The 16,166-nt window shown below is 61.2% G+C and overlaps 1 protein-coding gene across 1 annotated transcript; it reads right to left on the minus strand.

Moving 5' to 3' along the window:
- Positions 1-2,523: 2,523 nt before the first annotated feature.
- ZFTRAF1 (zinc finger TRAF-type containing 1) lies at positions 2,524-15,385 on the minus strand. Its single transcript, XM_070632354.1, is given in 5 exon segments — positions 2,524-3,240; positions 4,882-5,093; positions 5,861-6,099; positions 14,849-14,956; positions 14,958-15,385. Coding segments are annotated over 5 exon segments (1,233 nt in total). The 5' UTR covers positions 15,240-15,385; the 3' UTR covers positions 2,524-2,848.
- Between the last annotated feature and the right edge of the window lie 781 nt (positions 15,386-16,166).

The following is a 16,166-nucleotide window of genomic DNA, read 5'->3' on the forward strand; positions in this document are numbered from 1 at the left end:
GGGGCGGCAGCTGACCCCTGGCCGAATGGCTAGCAGAGCCCAGGAAAGCCCATCCATGAGGCTGTCTTCTCATAAGGAAACACAGACAAAACATGGTTTGGAACTTTTTTAAAACTGTAGTTACATACAGAAAATATCCAGAGAACGCAGACCACAAAAGTGATGTGTGTCATTTCTGACGGTGGTAAAAACACCTCTTGCTCCGCTCTTTAAAAAATTATTTTTATTAGTTTTGTAAATGTCTCATTTTGGGTGAACTGAGGGATGTAGTGCTCACAGGGGAGTGGGGGTGAGGAGAGGAAACCTGGCTTGGCTTGTGCCACCAGGCCTCCCCCAACATCTGCTGAGAGTGAAGCCCCACTTTCTCCAGGTCAGGATGCCAAGATGGCATGGGTCATGGAGACAGACCACTGCTATCTTCTTTCTAACAACACTGATGGGACATCACCCAGTAAATCAATGACCCAAAGTGAGATGCTGCAAAGGTTTGTGGCGCCAGCCCCCAGTGGTGATGGAGGTGCACTACAACTTCCCAGGATGCCTGGCTCCGCCAGATTGTAAGGCTCAGCTGCTGAGGTGACCGTCAAAGGGTGGGGGCCTTGCTGGGGATGGCGATGCTGGGATGTATTGGCAGTCCTCTCAGGCACCCCCAAACACACACCCACACTCCTAGAGGAAGGGCCTCACCTGGGTGCCACCCCACTCCAACACATGCCCTTGGGCTGCTGGAAGTAGTGGGCTGTGCGCCCCTGGCACATAGCTGACCCTCGTGCCACAGAGCCCAGCCCCTCCTGCCCCCGGCCCCACAAATGCAGGGCTGCTAGCCCCAGGGCTGAGGAGACAGGGCTGAGGGGGCTTAGCTGGCCCTGGTTTCTCCCTCCTTGTGGTCCCCTGCCCAGCCCCCTTGGGCAGCCACATACCTTCACTTGCACAGAGATCTGCTACCTCCCACCCTGCCCCACCCCAAGAGAGCCGCCAGGGGCCCAACCTTTTGCTGACTCAGTCTCTCACACAAGCACCCAAACGCACGTGTCTGGGCAAGCCTGCCCCTCTCCCGGCTCTCCTTGCAACATGGTCACTTTGAAATCCAGAAACTCTACATAGATGTCAGTTCCTGAGACACGGAGATGCAGTGACACGTGCCATCCTCTACATACAAGGCCCCATACGTGTCTACCTGAATGTCATCCTCTGTGCCCGCCAGCTGGGGGCAGACCTGAGGGCAGTGGGACTCCCGCCAGGCTGTGCCCAAGTCGGAGATCGCTGCCCCCAACGGTGTGCTGGGGGCTGGGCTAGGGTCTTTCTTTGTAGAGAGCAGAGAACTAAGCATAGCACCTCCAGATCCCCTCAGTGGCCAGGCAGAGTTGACCCTGCAGGAGGGGGATCCCTTGCAAGCCCCGTGCCCTGGGCTGGGAACAGAAAGCTAAACAGGCTTCTCGGAAGAACTTGGGGAGCCGCCCTGGGGTAGAACTGACTCAGAGGGCTGTCTTGGCCACTAGAATCTGGGGTGAGGCTCCTGCTCTACCTCACAGCTCCTTCCCCCCACTTCTCAGCCCCTGACTTGAGGGCCAGTAGAAGGAACCCTCAGAGAGGCCAGGCCTGCACCTCTGCACTCTTGCTGCCAGGGCTGCCCTGCCCGCCGATTTTACAGCGTCCGGGCACTGGGGGACCAGGCTGGCAGTGGGGGGCGGGGGGGGCCTGCTCTGAGGCATGGGGTGGGCCTGGACATGGACAAAGGAAACGGTTCTTTGGTATTGAAGCAATGAAAAACTATCACAGAAGAGCCACGTCTCCTAAGCAAGGGGGGTGGTGGCTAAGCTCTCCCCTTCCCAGTAGCTCCAAGGGATCTGGGGTTCTCCAGGCAAGGCTCCTTCCCACCCTGTGAGGCCCACACATCAGGCCTGCTCACTGCAGTCCTGGGGCCAGGGCTGCAAAGTCAAGGCTGGAAAGAGCCTGCCTCCCTCAGGTGAGAAACCAGCCTCTCCAAGCACTGACCTCTGCAGCAGACCCCAGGATGCAGGGCCAGCAGCTGGTCCCTGAGAACAGCATGGGGTGGCTGGCCCACTCGGCCCCTCACCCAGCCAGGCTCACTCACCACCAGCGGCCCCCAGAGCCTTCCTCACAGCCTGGGGACGCTGCACCCTCCAGGCTGAATACAGAAAATAGATTCTCTCTCTAAATTTGTATACCTTATAGAAGAGCCTGTAAAGAGTTTAATTTTTTTCCTAGGAAGAGACAGAATTTCACCCTGCATTCCGAAATGTCTGCTGAGCCCTGGTGGCCAAGTCCTGCCTCCCTGGAGTGGCTGGGGGGTGCGCTGGGACTGCTGCAAGACCCCCAAGCCTGCCCGCCCCCTGACCAGGCCTGTAGGGAGCAGGACAGAGGGGGCAGCATCTCCAAGTCTCTCCTGGGGGCATATTGAGATGCAGTAACAGGGATGGGTAGGCTCTGACCCAGAGGCCAAACCAAAGCTCCCACGCTGTCCAATCACAGCCATGCCTTCCCCTTGAACAAAACAGAAAGTAGCAAACAAGGTGCCTTTTTAATTGCAATCAAATATGCCGTCTGAAGTCAGCTCGCCTGAGCCCGGCCCAGAGCGGGTCGTGCACCTCGCTGCGCGCTGGGGGCTCCCTGAGCCGCCGTCTCCTCTGCAGGTGGCCCAGCCTAGGCGCCAGGATAGGGGAGGCGGGGCGGAGGGCCGGCGGAGGGCAAGGCAGAGCGCTCACACTGTCGCACACACATGCAGACTTTCCCAACATTCGCTTCTGTTCCTTCCTCCTTTACTAAAATGGTCAGAGAGCACTGTGAAGCCACTGCCAGGCAGGTGTGGGCAGCACAGCAGTGCCGCCTACTTCTGTATCTGGAACAGGAAGAGCCGCAGGTTGATGTTCTTGGCGGCCAGCAGCTTGTTGCACTCCACGGAGTCGACGATGGGCAGCGGCACGTAGTCCGTCTCGTTGCTCTCGTTGGTGAAGACGAAGTGGTAGATGACGGGGCTGATCTTCACGTCGTCGTAAGGGCCCTTGAGCAGCAGGAAGGAGCACTCTAGGGGTGCCGTGACCTTGCTCTTGAGGAGGAGCTGGAAGGAGAGCGTGCGCTTGCAGGACAGGTTGGGGTTGCGCTCTGAGTCATTCACGCGCGCCTTCAGAACCCACGTCTGGTTCAGCACTGTGAACCTCGGCGTCTCATAGTACAGGCGCGTGATGAAGTCGTCGGTGCGGTACGGCCGGAACTGGACCTCTGTGGAGACAGACAGGCCGGGAAGAGCCGGCAGTCAGTGTGGGCGGGGCCGCGTGGCGGCGCCTTCCCTACCGGCCAGCCGAGGACACAGGCTCAGCCAGGGAGGAAGGCAACTTACCAGGACACAGCGTGCTCTACTTGTCACAAGGCAAATCAAACGCAATTATGGCAAATGGAGGCGTACACAAGCTTTGGGGAAACAACTATAAACAGAAGTAACACGCATTAGCTGCAGGGAGCCCAGAGGCTGAGGGAAGTGAGTGGCCAGCCCCAACCCCCACTGGCCTCCCCCCTCGCCCTTCCCCAGGGCCCGACCCAGGCAGAGGGAGAGGCCCTGCCCCAGGGGCGTGGGTAAGCAGACACACAGACAGGATGCAGTTCTGAGAACAAGTGCACTTTATTGGTTCCCATACAGAGCTGCCAGAAAAGCCGGCGGGCAGGCTGGCACATGGCACTGGAGCCTGCGTTGGGCTGCGAGGCAGAGCACCAGCGTGTGGCCCAGTGCTGGGCTCTGCCAGCCATCTGCAGGGCCCATCAGTCAATGGGTGACTGCCGTCACACAGTCCTCTCAGCATAGCCCGTGGCCTGTGGCTGGCAAGTCCCTCCACGGAGGCGGCCAGTCCTTCCTGAGTGGACAGGGCTCCCTGCCCACCACCGCCGCAGTCACAACACCTTGGCCTGCCTGGACCCTTGAGGCCTGACTTGGACTGTTTGTGCCATGGCGCCCACCAGGGTGGCTGAAGCTGCAATTAACCAGGGGCCGCGGCCTTCTGCTGCTGAGGCCCCTGGGCCCTCAGCCTCTCAGGCCCATGCAGGCCCACACCTAGCCAGGCCCAGTCCAGGCAGTGTGACTTGGCTGCCCATGACCGCCCTTGATGCTCTGAGCTGGCCGCCTGGTATGGGCTGGGTAGTAGAGGGCTGGAGTCTCCCTGAATGGCCCCAGCATCAGCAGGTACTTCTGGCTGTTCTCTGTGTATGGACCAGGCTCTGGCCTGGCTCCTGCTCCCCAGCACGTCCAAAGGCAGTAGCAGTAGCCTGGAGAGCCCATGAGATCCAGTGGGCCTGGGCGTGGTCCAGCCTGCCCGGCCCTAGACGTCCACTCTCAGCTCTGCATTCTGAGCTGGGCACCCTCGCTCATTCTGGAGCCCTGGCCCTGAGCATCTTCTTGCTGGCCTTAGGAGGCCTGTGGCCACTGCAGTGACCTCCCGCAGGTAGGACCCGACGTGACAAGTGTTCTTCTTGCCCCTGGCTCTGCAGGGCAGGCCCCCAGCTCCTGGGCCCCCCAAGACACACCCACTTTCTGGTTAGACCCCAACTGTCCCAGGGCTGTGCAGCCCCATGCAGTGAGGACACTGCTAGCTGGCGGGGGGGGGGGAGGGGGGCGGGCGGGGATGGGGTGAAAAGGACAGGTGGGAGGGGCCTCTGTGAGAGCCATGCAGGTACCCCTGGAGTCCTGCCCCAGCCCCTTCCCTGCTTGGCCTCCAGCCTGTGTTCTCCCCCAGAGGGATCCTTCCATGGCCAGGAGCTTGTCCAGAGCCCAGCAACCGGCGCGACCTGTGCCCACTGCCCAAAGCCTGCTGCTTTCCTGGCCCCTCAGCTGAGTGGCGTGCAGTGGGCTGCGTGCGGTGGGCAGGGCCTCACCTGTGTAGCCGATCTTCTCAAAGCTGAGCAGGCTGAAGACGCTGTTGTAGAGCTGCATCTCCCTGCGATGGCTCTGATCCATCTCGTCCAGGATCTCCATCAGCTCGTTGCCCGTCTTGGTTGGGTGGGCACATGCAGCCTCGTGCACTGTCAGCTCATGGAAGGGGCCGTGCCATGGGCAGCCGATGCGCTTGTACTTGCACTGGGTCACCCTGGAGAGGAGGTGAGCACCATGGTCACAGCCTGCGCCCTGGGGAGGTGGCTGTGCCCAGTAGTCCTCCAAAGGTGGGCCTCTGCCCAGCCTTGCTCATATATGAGCCACTCTCTGAAGGACACACTCGCTGTGTGTGGGCTCCCTGGAAGGGATCAGAGCATGTGTGAAAGTCAGAGAGAAGAGGAGCACATTCGGACTGTGAATGCACATGCCACCTACACCCACTGCTAGGGGGTCTCTCTAATGCTTGGCAATAGTGGCCACTGATCACGGTCCCGGACCCTACACAGCTTCACTCCAGGTGAGGCTCAGTGGCCTGGCCCCACAGCAGGCGACAGTGTGAACCAGCCAGGGCTGGGTTGGGGTGCCATCGTACCCTCACAGAGAGCTCCCACAGCTCCTGAGTTGGCCATGCTTTCCTGGGCTCAGGGATGCCAAGGACAGCCTCAAAGAAGCACCACACAGTCAAAGAGAACCCTGCAGAGCCAGGATGATTACCAGACAGACACTGGGTACAAATCCAAGCCCCCTGCCCTCTGTGGGGCCACCCCCCTCCAGGGCCTGGGCCCTGAGCAGCTTCACGTTGGCCCAGCCCTAAAAGGTGGTCGGTGGGCTGCGTGTGCGGAACCTGAGGTCTGGGCAACAAGGACCAGCCAGAGTATCCCGCACACTTGGGTCTCACCCACACCAGAGTGGTCTCCAGCCCTGTGCTGGGCCCTGCACGTGTGGCCAAGCCTGTGGCAGGAGGGCCAGACAGGTGGTTACCTGTCCTGGCACTCCTCTTTTTGATGCCTCTCCAGAAGGGAGCGGGGAAACTGGCGCAGGCAGAAGCCACACTCGGAGGGCAGCTCGCTCACGGCTTTCTCCACAGCCAGGTTGCGGCAGCAGAGGCTCTTACTGATCTCACATCGACAGTTGGGGCATGTGGCCTGCTCCTCCTTCAGCCGGGCATCTGCTAGTAGGTGGATAAAACAGCCAGCGCACATCAAGTGACCGTTAGTACACTGCGAAGAAGGAAAGGGAGATGAAGCTCACAGACCTGCGGGACTTGCACACACGCTTGCGCCTGCCTGCTCTGCCCCGCCCCGCCCCACCCCCTCCAGCTAAGGCCAAGCCAGCGGCCATCCTGAGGGACTCCAGCTGTAGGAGGGGCTGCTGGCAAGGAGAGGTACAGGCATGCTGTTGTTTAGCAAACACAGAGGGCTGCTGCTCAGGAGGGAAAAGCCTTTTTCCTGGAGCACTACAAGAATACAGCCAACTGGGCCCCTGTGAAGAAGTGGGTGTCTCAAGGGTGGCCCTCATCAACTTGCAGATTATGGCTCTCCACTGAGGCAGGCCTGCTGGTGATTGGTCTGGCCACATAGGGGCTTGGATCCTGGCCTTTTCCCCCGCCAGGGGCCAGGGCTTCTCCCAAGAGTCCCTACAGGCCCTGATTTCAGGATGCCTGCAGGAAAGCGGGCTCTTGGCCAAGCACAGCAGTGGCACTTAGCCATCGGGTGTTGAGTGGGGCAGGAGACACTGCTCCTCGTGCCAAGGCAGGAGCACCCTCTCCCTGGCCTTCACAAGGGCCATTCAGGCTGGGGGCTGGGGACCTGGCTCAAATCCACCCCCAGCATAACCCCTCCAGCCCTCCTTGGCCAGCACAAGTGAGAGGGCAGTTGCCACCCACCCAGTGGAGCTAGCTACCTGTGGGGGCCTTCCCAAGAGCTGATGGCACACAGCTGTGGCTGGGGGAGAAGCCAAGTTGGCTTGTGACAAGGGTGTGTGGGTACAATGTGTGCCTGGGGGAGGCGGGAACAGGGGCTGCAAGTGGGACATGTTGCTGGGTTGGGTCAACAGGAGCCAATAGGTCCCTTCCCTTTCTGAACCTGCAGATCTGAGACCCGGAAGCTGCCTGTCAGCAACCTGCCTCTCTTGCTGGTGGTCCTTCCATGTGTGGACAGTGGGTTGCCACCTCAACTCCTATCTTGGGTCTCTCACTAGCTCCACACACACCTCCTTAGCACCCACTTAGTGCCATGGAGAGATATATGGTAGGCTGTGGGCTGGGTCCTCCAGGGGCTTACAGTGTTGGGGGAGGAGAAACCCACACAGAAACCAAGAGGTACAAGAGCTAAGACTTGGACTGAGTGTCCTCTTGGGGCAGACACAGCTCCCCTCAGGCCTGGCCCATGGGGCTGGTACAGATGAGGGGCAGGTGTGGTGGTCTCACAGAGCCCAGGGAATGCTGGGAGGGAGGGGTGTGCGGGCCTTGGGCTCAGCTTTCCATTGGGGGCCCACCAAGGACTAGCTGGATTTCCATTTGGGGAGACTCCCCCACAGCTAGCTGAGGATGAAAAAGCAGGCAGCACTTTCACACGCCTCTCCAGTGGCTGGCCTGGGCCCGCCATCCATGGCAAGCCTCCAGAAAGCCACTGAGCAACACGGGTCCCTTGGGGTCCAGGACCCTTTTCATAGTGAGATGCAGTGGGGCGGAGGCAGACAGAGTCACTGCCTGGCCACGCTCACCAACATGAAGTCCTCAGTAGACACTAGCTGCCATCCCATCACTTCAGGCATCTGTACACCATGAGCTGAGGAACTGCAGGAGGCTGAGCGAGCTCTGAGTACCTGTGGGCTGGGCCTGGGCTCTAGTGAGTGATGGGAGCTACATGCTGAGGACTGACAGTGGGGGCAGGTGAGCTGGGGACAAAGGCCTCATGCACAGAATCCATGTTGACACAAACACCACAGATTATCTGCACTCAAATCTCAGTTTCTAAGTCAGGTCAAAAATTAAATGTGCAAGATGAAGGGGAGTTGGCTGGACTCACAGTGGAGGAACAGGGTCTGGCAGGGGCGGGCCAGCGCCAGTTCTGGGCACAAGGGCTGGCTGGGGGTAGGGAGTGAGGCTGGTCCCAGGAATGATCAGGATGAGGTGAGGCCTGCCCACAGGAAGAGCAGGGTGGAAAAGCAGTCTGTCCACTCCTAGGGATCAGTGGAGAAGCCAGAGATGCAGTGAGTGGACAGGAGCGGAGGGGGATACAGACGCCACAGGCACAAACCAGGGGCCATGGTCACACCCCCTTTCACAGCCCCTGCCAAGGGCCTGACTCAACAGAGGCCCAGCTTTGCCACACCAGAACCCCAGGGAGAGGATCATACTGTGTGCCAAGGCCGAGAGGGAAGCCACACATGCTGACGTGACCACTTGTTCGTGGAGGAGGAAACTTCAGGGTGCCCCTTGGAAGGGAGGCTGAGACAGGTGGCACCACGTGCGGTGAAGCCCCAACGGCTGCCCAGCACCCGCAGTGAGGAAGCCCAGCAGGACGCCAAGACCCCCCAGGCCTGGGGGCCCCATGCCTGTGTGTGGCTAGCTCTAGTACTAGGCTGCCTGGACAGGGCCCAGCTCGACAGTCACCTTGGGGCCCCTGCCTGAGCAGAGTGGCAGCAACACCCTGTTGGGCCCCACCCACCTGGTTTCTCTTGTCTCTGGGGGCCCAGTCAGGGTGTGGGCCTGAGGGGAAGACTAGGGATGGAGTCCTGGGACTCCTGAGGGACACTGAGGCTGCCAAGTGTGTGACTGCTTACCTCCCAGCACCACCCCAAAAGCCCACTGCTCTGGAGCAGAGAGCCTGCCCATATGCCCTCCTGGCAGGCCTCTGCTTAGAGCCTGGGGGCTGCAGGGACACACGAGATCCCTGGCCAGCCCCTGCCCCCTTTCCCAGAGCCCCCAGAACCAACACAGGCACGGGTGATACGGCACCACAGGGAGGCAGCGCTGACCCTGCCCTCCTGCTCTAGGCCTTCTGAGGGGGCCTATAGGCTCTGGCGGGAGGTGGTGTCCCTGCCCCTTTGGACCCAACAGCTCAGCTCTAGATCGGAACGTGGTGAGCCAGCAAGATACTCCAAAGCACTGCTGGCCCAGCGAAGGGAAAAGACAATGTCCACATGCAACCAGCCCCTCACCAGCTACCAAGGGACACTCTCCGGGTGGATACCAAGTGGCTGGCCTAAGCCCAGCCAACACCCTGCCCAGGTGTACAAAGCAGGGCGGTCACCATGCTCCAAAGCCCTCCCCACCACCCAGGCCCCTCTTGGCCTTCTGAGGAAGACCTCAACACTCCACGCAGGCCTGGCCACAGGGCAGCATTGACTTGGCCTCTGCAGTGGCCAGGCTGGACCGCACCTGCCCCAATTTGCCCAACCAGAAGCCAGGCCCCAGAGGACTCTGCACGGTGCTGGCCGCACACCAAGCCTTGGATGGACAGCACCAGCCAGGGCAGGCGAGAGTGCCCCACTCAATATATTAGGGCCAAGCCCCCAGAAGCCTGGGCGCCCCCAGAAGCAGCTCCTGCAGTGCCTGGGCCAGGATGCCTTCCCACCACCTGCCAGGAAGACCCTGGTGGTAGGGAGAGGCAGGGAGAGGGATACCACAACCCAAGACAACATCATAGGGCCTCCCAGGCCCTCCCAGGACAGATGCTGGCTTAGACTCCAGCCCACAGGTCAGCAGCAGCATGATCCTAGGCTGGTCACTTCCCTCTCTGGGCTTCAATTTCCTCTGGCACAAAAGGCAACGAGGGCAGGACTGGCCTCATCATGTGCTGAAGAGGCAGGATGGACAACATACATAGCAGTGTGGCTCGGCCCCCAGCACTTGGTGGGCACAGAACAAACGCCCACGACTATGGTCATCATGCAGCAGAGCCCAGCGAGCTCCTCACACAGGCCCTGCCTACAGCCTCAGAAGGGACTCAGACACAGACCTGTGATTTCAGCAAAAGCCTCTCCCTTGCCCCTGGGGTCCCGAGTCCCACCCAAGTCGGGGCCCCACCCCCAAGACCCTCTGCAAATGGTCCAGAAGCAGGCATTTGTACCTGGCCCCTGAGGACACCACGCAGCAGCCCCGCCCTCTGCCTGGCCGCTTACTTGCACCAGGCTGTACATGCCCAGGGCCTCCAGGTGAGCCAACTTCTCCCCTGGGCTAAGGGGGAGTTGAATGGACCAACCAGACTCATGAAAAAAAGCCCTGACCCCCGGGCCTTGGGCCATAAACACGTCTTAGAAAATGCCCCCACCCCCGCCCCAGTCCCATCCCCTGACAACTCGCGGGAACCAAGCTCTTGGTCAGTAGGTCTTTCAAGCCCTCTTTGAAGCCTGGAGTGCCCAGTCCCCTCAAACTCTGGGGTCCCTCCATAGCCACTCTTTCCCACTAGAGGAAGGCTCAGCACCCAGGCCCATGTGAGCAGCCCACCCTCCAAAGCACAGTCAAGGGCATCAACCCCAAAAGTGCCACTCAGCCCAGCTGGAAGTCTGCCCTCACCAGGCCCAGCAGGGCCTCAGGGCACCCCACACCCCCACAGGCTTGGCATGAGGTCTCCTCAACCTCTTTAGTCACGGGGCCCTGAAGAGACCATGCAGTGTCCAAGACACACAGCTGTTTTGGGGGAAGCCAGCACGCCAACCTTCACCAGGTTTTAGGTTTGAAGTTCTGGGCCAGTGGTTCTCAATGGCAAGCCACCCCGAGAGCCAGGACTTGGGTAGGAAGCAGGCAATCCCGCAGAGTCAGCCTCTTGCTCAGAACCTAAGTGCTGCCAGGATCGAAAAGTAACTCAAATGACAAACCAGCACCACAAAAACACCGCTTCTCATCTAGCCAGAGTCCAGAAGCCTTCTCCTCTCTGCCCTTGATTTGGAGGCCTAAGCAGACGTATTTTCGGTCTTTTCTGCTACCTTTCTCACCTCAAAGCTCAAGCCAGCCGCAGTCCGAGAGCTGGGGAAGAGGAACCCAGGATGCATGGGTGGGCAGCACCACCAGGGATTCCTCAAACATCACCCTGAACAGAGCCTGCAGCACGAGCCATGCCGACGGCCGCTGAGATGGCATGCTGGGAGGCTCCCCAAGGCCTGTGCCCACACTGGCCAAGGCCGGGTTAGAGATGGAGCCACCCTTGCTTCCTGGGCCTTTTACCAGCATGACCACCACTCAGGTGACCAGTCCCCTTGGGCTAGGGCCTGAGCTGAGTCCTGGCAGAAATAGAAGACCTTAGGGGTGGGAGGCGTAGGAGGCCATACCCAACCTCCCAGAGGGCAGACAGCAGCAAGTGCCCCAGTCAGGTGGGGAGGAATGGGTATCTTGTAGCAGGGAGGGAAGAGGGCCACAGCAGGGCGGTGCCGCCTCGGTGGGGATCATGAGGAGGAGGAATGAGCAGAGACAGGGAGAGGGTAGACAGGCTGAAGTGGCACAGGAGCAATGGGCTGGAGAAGCAGGGCACACTGCTGGCAAGGCCCAGGTTGGAGGCTGGGCACAGTGGGCACAGGCGCCAGAAGGCCAGCTGGGGTCACATTCCATAACAGAGACCCCCTGACTAGTCCCTCACCCTGACAGGGGTCACAAGCTTTTCTGGCTGGTGAGAGGCTGGACAGAGCTGTGCAGCCCCTTCCTCCAGATGCCAGTCCACAGCTCAGGGCCTTCACTCATGTCAGCAGGGTCAGGGCCAGGTCTGTCTGATGGAGGACACATTGAGCCTCATGTGAAGGGCTAGGGGAGAGCTGAGGATGCAGGCATGGAGCTGCATCACTCCAGGCACCAATGAGGCTGTGTTTCCCCCAGAGAAGGCGCTCTCATAGGCAGTAGAGGAGGGTCACATTGCCCTGGGGCCACTGGGCTGCATCTAGAACTCCTGCCAGCACAGGCTGCCTACCATCTGCTCCTGCGTGAGCGTCCCTGATGTACCTCCAGCCCTCCTATTCCCACCTGCGTGCCTGGAGAACATCAAAGCCACCATCTGCTGTACCTGCCCTGGCCCTACCCTGTCCTAATGCCAGCCATAGTGAGAACTATGTGTACAAGTGCCTTGGTCTGACACCGGAGCACTTCCCAACCCAGGTGTGTGGTGCGATGTGCTGGGCATGCAGGGGAGCAGGCCCTGCCAGGCTAGGGGCTCAGACTTGGAAGCAGGTGGACAGGTCCACCCATGCAGCCCATGTCTGCTTGAGGCGAGTTTTCACCACCACCAAGGCTTCCCTAGTGGCACGGAGGTGGGGTCTGGTGGCCAGAGAGTAAGCTCTTGAGTTATCGTGCACCCAGCCAACTCTAGAAGCCCATTGAGTTGTCTCCGGCAGCTCTAGTGCCAGGCACAGCACACAGTGCTCAGCATGGCTACTGGCTCTTCTCCTCACCCCAGAGCTGGGCACCATCTGAGAGAGCCCCCAGCTGGACGGTGGGGCTGGTACCAGCCCCGAGCCACATGTCCCAACAGGGCTAGGAAAAATGTTGCCGGTAGGAAAAGAGTGGAACACGCCTGAGACTAGTCTACTAGAGATGGGCCAGCAAAAACCCAGGCCAGAAGGTGATGGTTAGCAGTGGGCCCTGACCAGGGACACAAAGAAGGCTCTGTGCCCACCCATCTTGATGCAACATGTGTGCAGCCCATGTCATCTGTGACCAGATCCTCCAGGAAGCAAACCCAGCTCTGAGGCTGACCAGGCAAGAGACCCCTGACCTCAATGCCCCCATCCAGGGTCACTGTGAAGGTGAAGTGGAATCCTACCTGTGGCAGGGAGCCACCAAGAAGCGTTCCCTCCTTCCCCCAGCCCCTCCCTCAGGCCCCTCACACCCCAACCTCCAGCATAGGTACTACTGGGCATCCATGCCCCACATGCCCCCCATCCCATGGCTGGTCTTCCAGCAGCTAAAGGAGTTCTGACCCGTGGCAGAGCTCTGGTCAATCCTTCTAGAGCCAAGGGCTCTCCCACTGATCACATATTCTAGAACTTTCTCCAGGCCTCTAGAGATGAGAGGAAAACAACTCCCTACCAAGGCCCAGGTGTGACTTGGGAAGAACGGAAGAGGAGCAGGGGTTCAGTGCCAGAGCCTGTAGCTCAGTGTCAGTTGGCTCTCCTTGCTCAGTGGGCCTGTTCCCAGGGAGCAGAGCCCACTGGGCTGTGAAGAGGGCCACAGTTCAGGGTGGCCCCAGTGCCTTCACTCTCCATCACAGCTGCTCAGCTGTCTGCCTCCGGCTGCCCAGTATACACTCAGCTCCCAGCACAGTGCAGGCCGGTTTAAACCAGCCAGGCTCAGAGGTCCAGTCACCAGCAGCTCTGGCCAGAGGCAGAGTTGAGACTCTCTGTGCTGAGTAGACCAGGAGACAGCACCACGTGGCCTATCATTATGCCAGGTCCAGCCCCAGCCCACTCACAGGAGAGAAGACAGGAGACTCCTGAATTCCCCTAGGAATCCCCTCACCATTGGCTTCTGGGGCTGTCACTCAAGACCCAAGGAAGGAAGAGTTCTACCTAGGAGGATCAAAAGATTGTGGGCAACGGAAAAAGAGGACAGAGAGAGGACAAGTCCTGAGGAGCACCCCCAAGGCTGAGGGGCTTACAGGAAGCACTCCCCCAGCTGGCACTGGGTCAGGAGGCCTGTGGTATTCCTGAGCAAGAGCCTCTGCCCAGGAGCTTCCCAAAGCCCAGGAAGGTGGAATGAGAACTAGTGCTCTCTCCCCAAAGAACTGAACCCACTTCCCCGTCAATGCCTTCTTTTCTTCCTCTGTTATGCACACGCACTGGGGTCCTCCCAAACAACCTGCCAGAGTGAGAAGGATTTGCACATTCAGAGGTTGAAAAAATGATAACCCAAACCAGCCCCACACTCCTTACTACAAAGAATGGCTCGCTCACCCATGGCCCCCAGTTTGAGTACAAAAAGAGGAACAAGACCCCGTCAACCATGTCAAGATCCTGTAAGTGCAAAGAAAGGGATAGAGAACCTGTTCTGTTCCTCAAGGAGCTCTGGGGAGAGCAGGGATCAGAGGAGGGGTGGGGGGTAAGGTGAAGAGAGACAGACAAAGAAGGCAAGACACTGCACACCGACTCTGGGGCCAGAGTGCAGCCCTTGGTGCTACGTGATGCACACGTAAGACCCACCTGGGCCTGGTACCCTCTCTGATGGCCCTGAGCTGGTTAAGGACTCTGCGTCCAGCCCCTATGCTGGATCCTCAGATGGGAGGAGGAGGGTGGACAGACCTCCTGGAGTGCTGGCAGCCCAGGAAGCCAGGCCTGGCATGGGTGAGGCAGGATGCGGGGGAGCCTAGCCAAGGGCGTAGCATGTCCAGAAGGGACTGGGTCAGACTGGGGCTGGAGAAGGGACCCAGACTGTGAGGCTGGATGCGGGTGGTTCATCCATACCAGGAATGAGAGAAAGGGACCAAGGAAGGAAAAGAGGGGATCCCCTCCCTTCTCAATGTTTTCCCAGAAAGAGACAGACAAGGCGAAGTGGATTCTTCCATTGGAGAGGAAGAAGGGGTACAGGATGAGCGGGAGGACAGGTTTTGGGGGTGTGGCTACCAAAAGAATAGAGATGGAGCTCTTCAGTGAAGAGGAAAGACCAGGGGGTCCCTGAGCCCAGGGAGCTCGGGAATGAGGACAACAGGCTCTGAGGTGGGAAGAGGATGGGCATCTGGCCCCAGTTTTCTGTGGGGTCAGCCTGAGGGGGTGGGCGGGGGGTTTGCTGAGGAGGGGGCAGCTGGAAAGAGAAGCATCTGAGGGAGAGAGATGAGATTCGGATGGGGAATTAAGGAGAGTCAGAACGAGAAAGAAGGGGGTTCCACGCAAAAAACAAGACAGTCTGAGAAGAGGAGAACGAGGAGCTTCCCAACAGGCGCGGAGTCCCGGCCCGGCTCGGCCGGCCGGCCTGCGAGGAGACGCGGCGCGGGGCCGGCCGCGGCGGGCTGGGGCCGGGCCGGGTCGGGGTCGGGCCGGCGGCCCTACCTGGTACACGGAGGCCTTGGGCAGGTCCAGGCAGACGGTGCAGCACAGCACCGAGTAGAGCCGCTCCTCCAGCTTCCCGCTGCCCGCCGCCGCCGCCGCCGCCGCCGCCCTCGGCCGCTTCGGCCGCCCGCAGCCGCTTCTTGGGCGGCGCGTCGGGGTCGCCGGCCGCCTCCTGCAGCTGCCGGGCGCCCGCCAGGCCCGCCTCGTCCGGGAGCCCGGGCCCCGCCGCCTCTCCCAGCGCCGCCGCCGCCGCCGGCCCCGCGGCCGCCCCGGGCCCGGCCCCGACCCCGGCCCCGGCCCCCGCCCCCGCCCCCGCCCCGGCCCCGGCCGGCACGGCGCCGGCGGGCCCCGCGGCCGGGCCGCCCCCGCCGGCCTCCTCGGCGCCGGACATCGAGGCCAGCCGGCCCGGCGGGCGGGTGCCGGCGCGCTCTCGCGGCTGGAGGTTAGGGGCGCCGCGCGCTCCCGCCGCCCTCTCGCCGCCGCCGCGACCCCGCAGCCCGCTCCCTGCGCCGCCGCCTCAGAGGGTCCGGCCCGCGCGTCGCCCCGCAGCCGCCGCCGCCGCCACCAACCCCGGCGTGGCCGCCATCTTTGTTTTCGCTGCGCGCTCCCCCCGCCGCTGCCGCCGCCACCGCCTCCTCGTTCTCCCTGTCACGTGAGCGGCGCGGAACCAATGGGAGCGCCGCTCTGGGCGAGACGGCGCGGCAGCCAGGGCCAATGGGCGCTCGAGGGTTCCTGAGGGCCCGCCCCTGCAGAAAGTGGGCTGGGAGGGGGCGGGGCCCAGGGCGATCCGCGGAGGGGTGCGCGCCTGGGGTGGGGAAGTCTTGAGATGGGGGCGAGCGCGGCGCTTCCGGGCGTTCAGGGCGCGGCCCACACGCCGAGGGTCACCGGGACCGACGCAGCCCTGGACCGCACGTCGGAGTGTGCCTGCGCCTTTGTCCCCCAACACTCGGGCTTGCGTGCGCGGGGCCCTGGGCTGGCTCCTGGAAACCCCGCCGGCCACCCCTTCCCCTCCTGTGCGTGATGAGATGTGCTTCCACAGGACTTAAGCGCCCGGACTCCCCGCGGGAGGACTCGCGACCCCGAGTCTAACCCACTGTTCTGCCCAATCCCGCTTCCTAACCCTGGGGTTGGGAGATGAAGAGGGGTCAACTGAGCAAACTGAGGGTCTTGGGAAATCAGGACTTCTATTGCACAGGCCAGAGGGCAAACAGGCAGAGGTCGCATAGCCCGGGGAGAAGATGTGGCTTTCTGGGAAGCTGTAGTACAGCCCTCCCCTGCTTCCACCCCAGCCATCAGCCCGTGAAGGTCACTGCCCCAG

This window comes from Equus przewalskii, chromosome 8 (genome assembly GCF_037783145.1).
Source record: "Equus przewalskii isolate Varuska chromosome 8, EquPr2, whole genome shotgun sequence".
Lineage (NCBI taxonomy): Eukaryota > Metazoa > Chordata > Mammalia > Perissodactyla > Equidae > Equus > Equus przewalskii.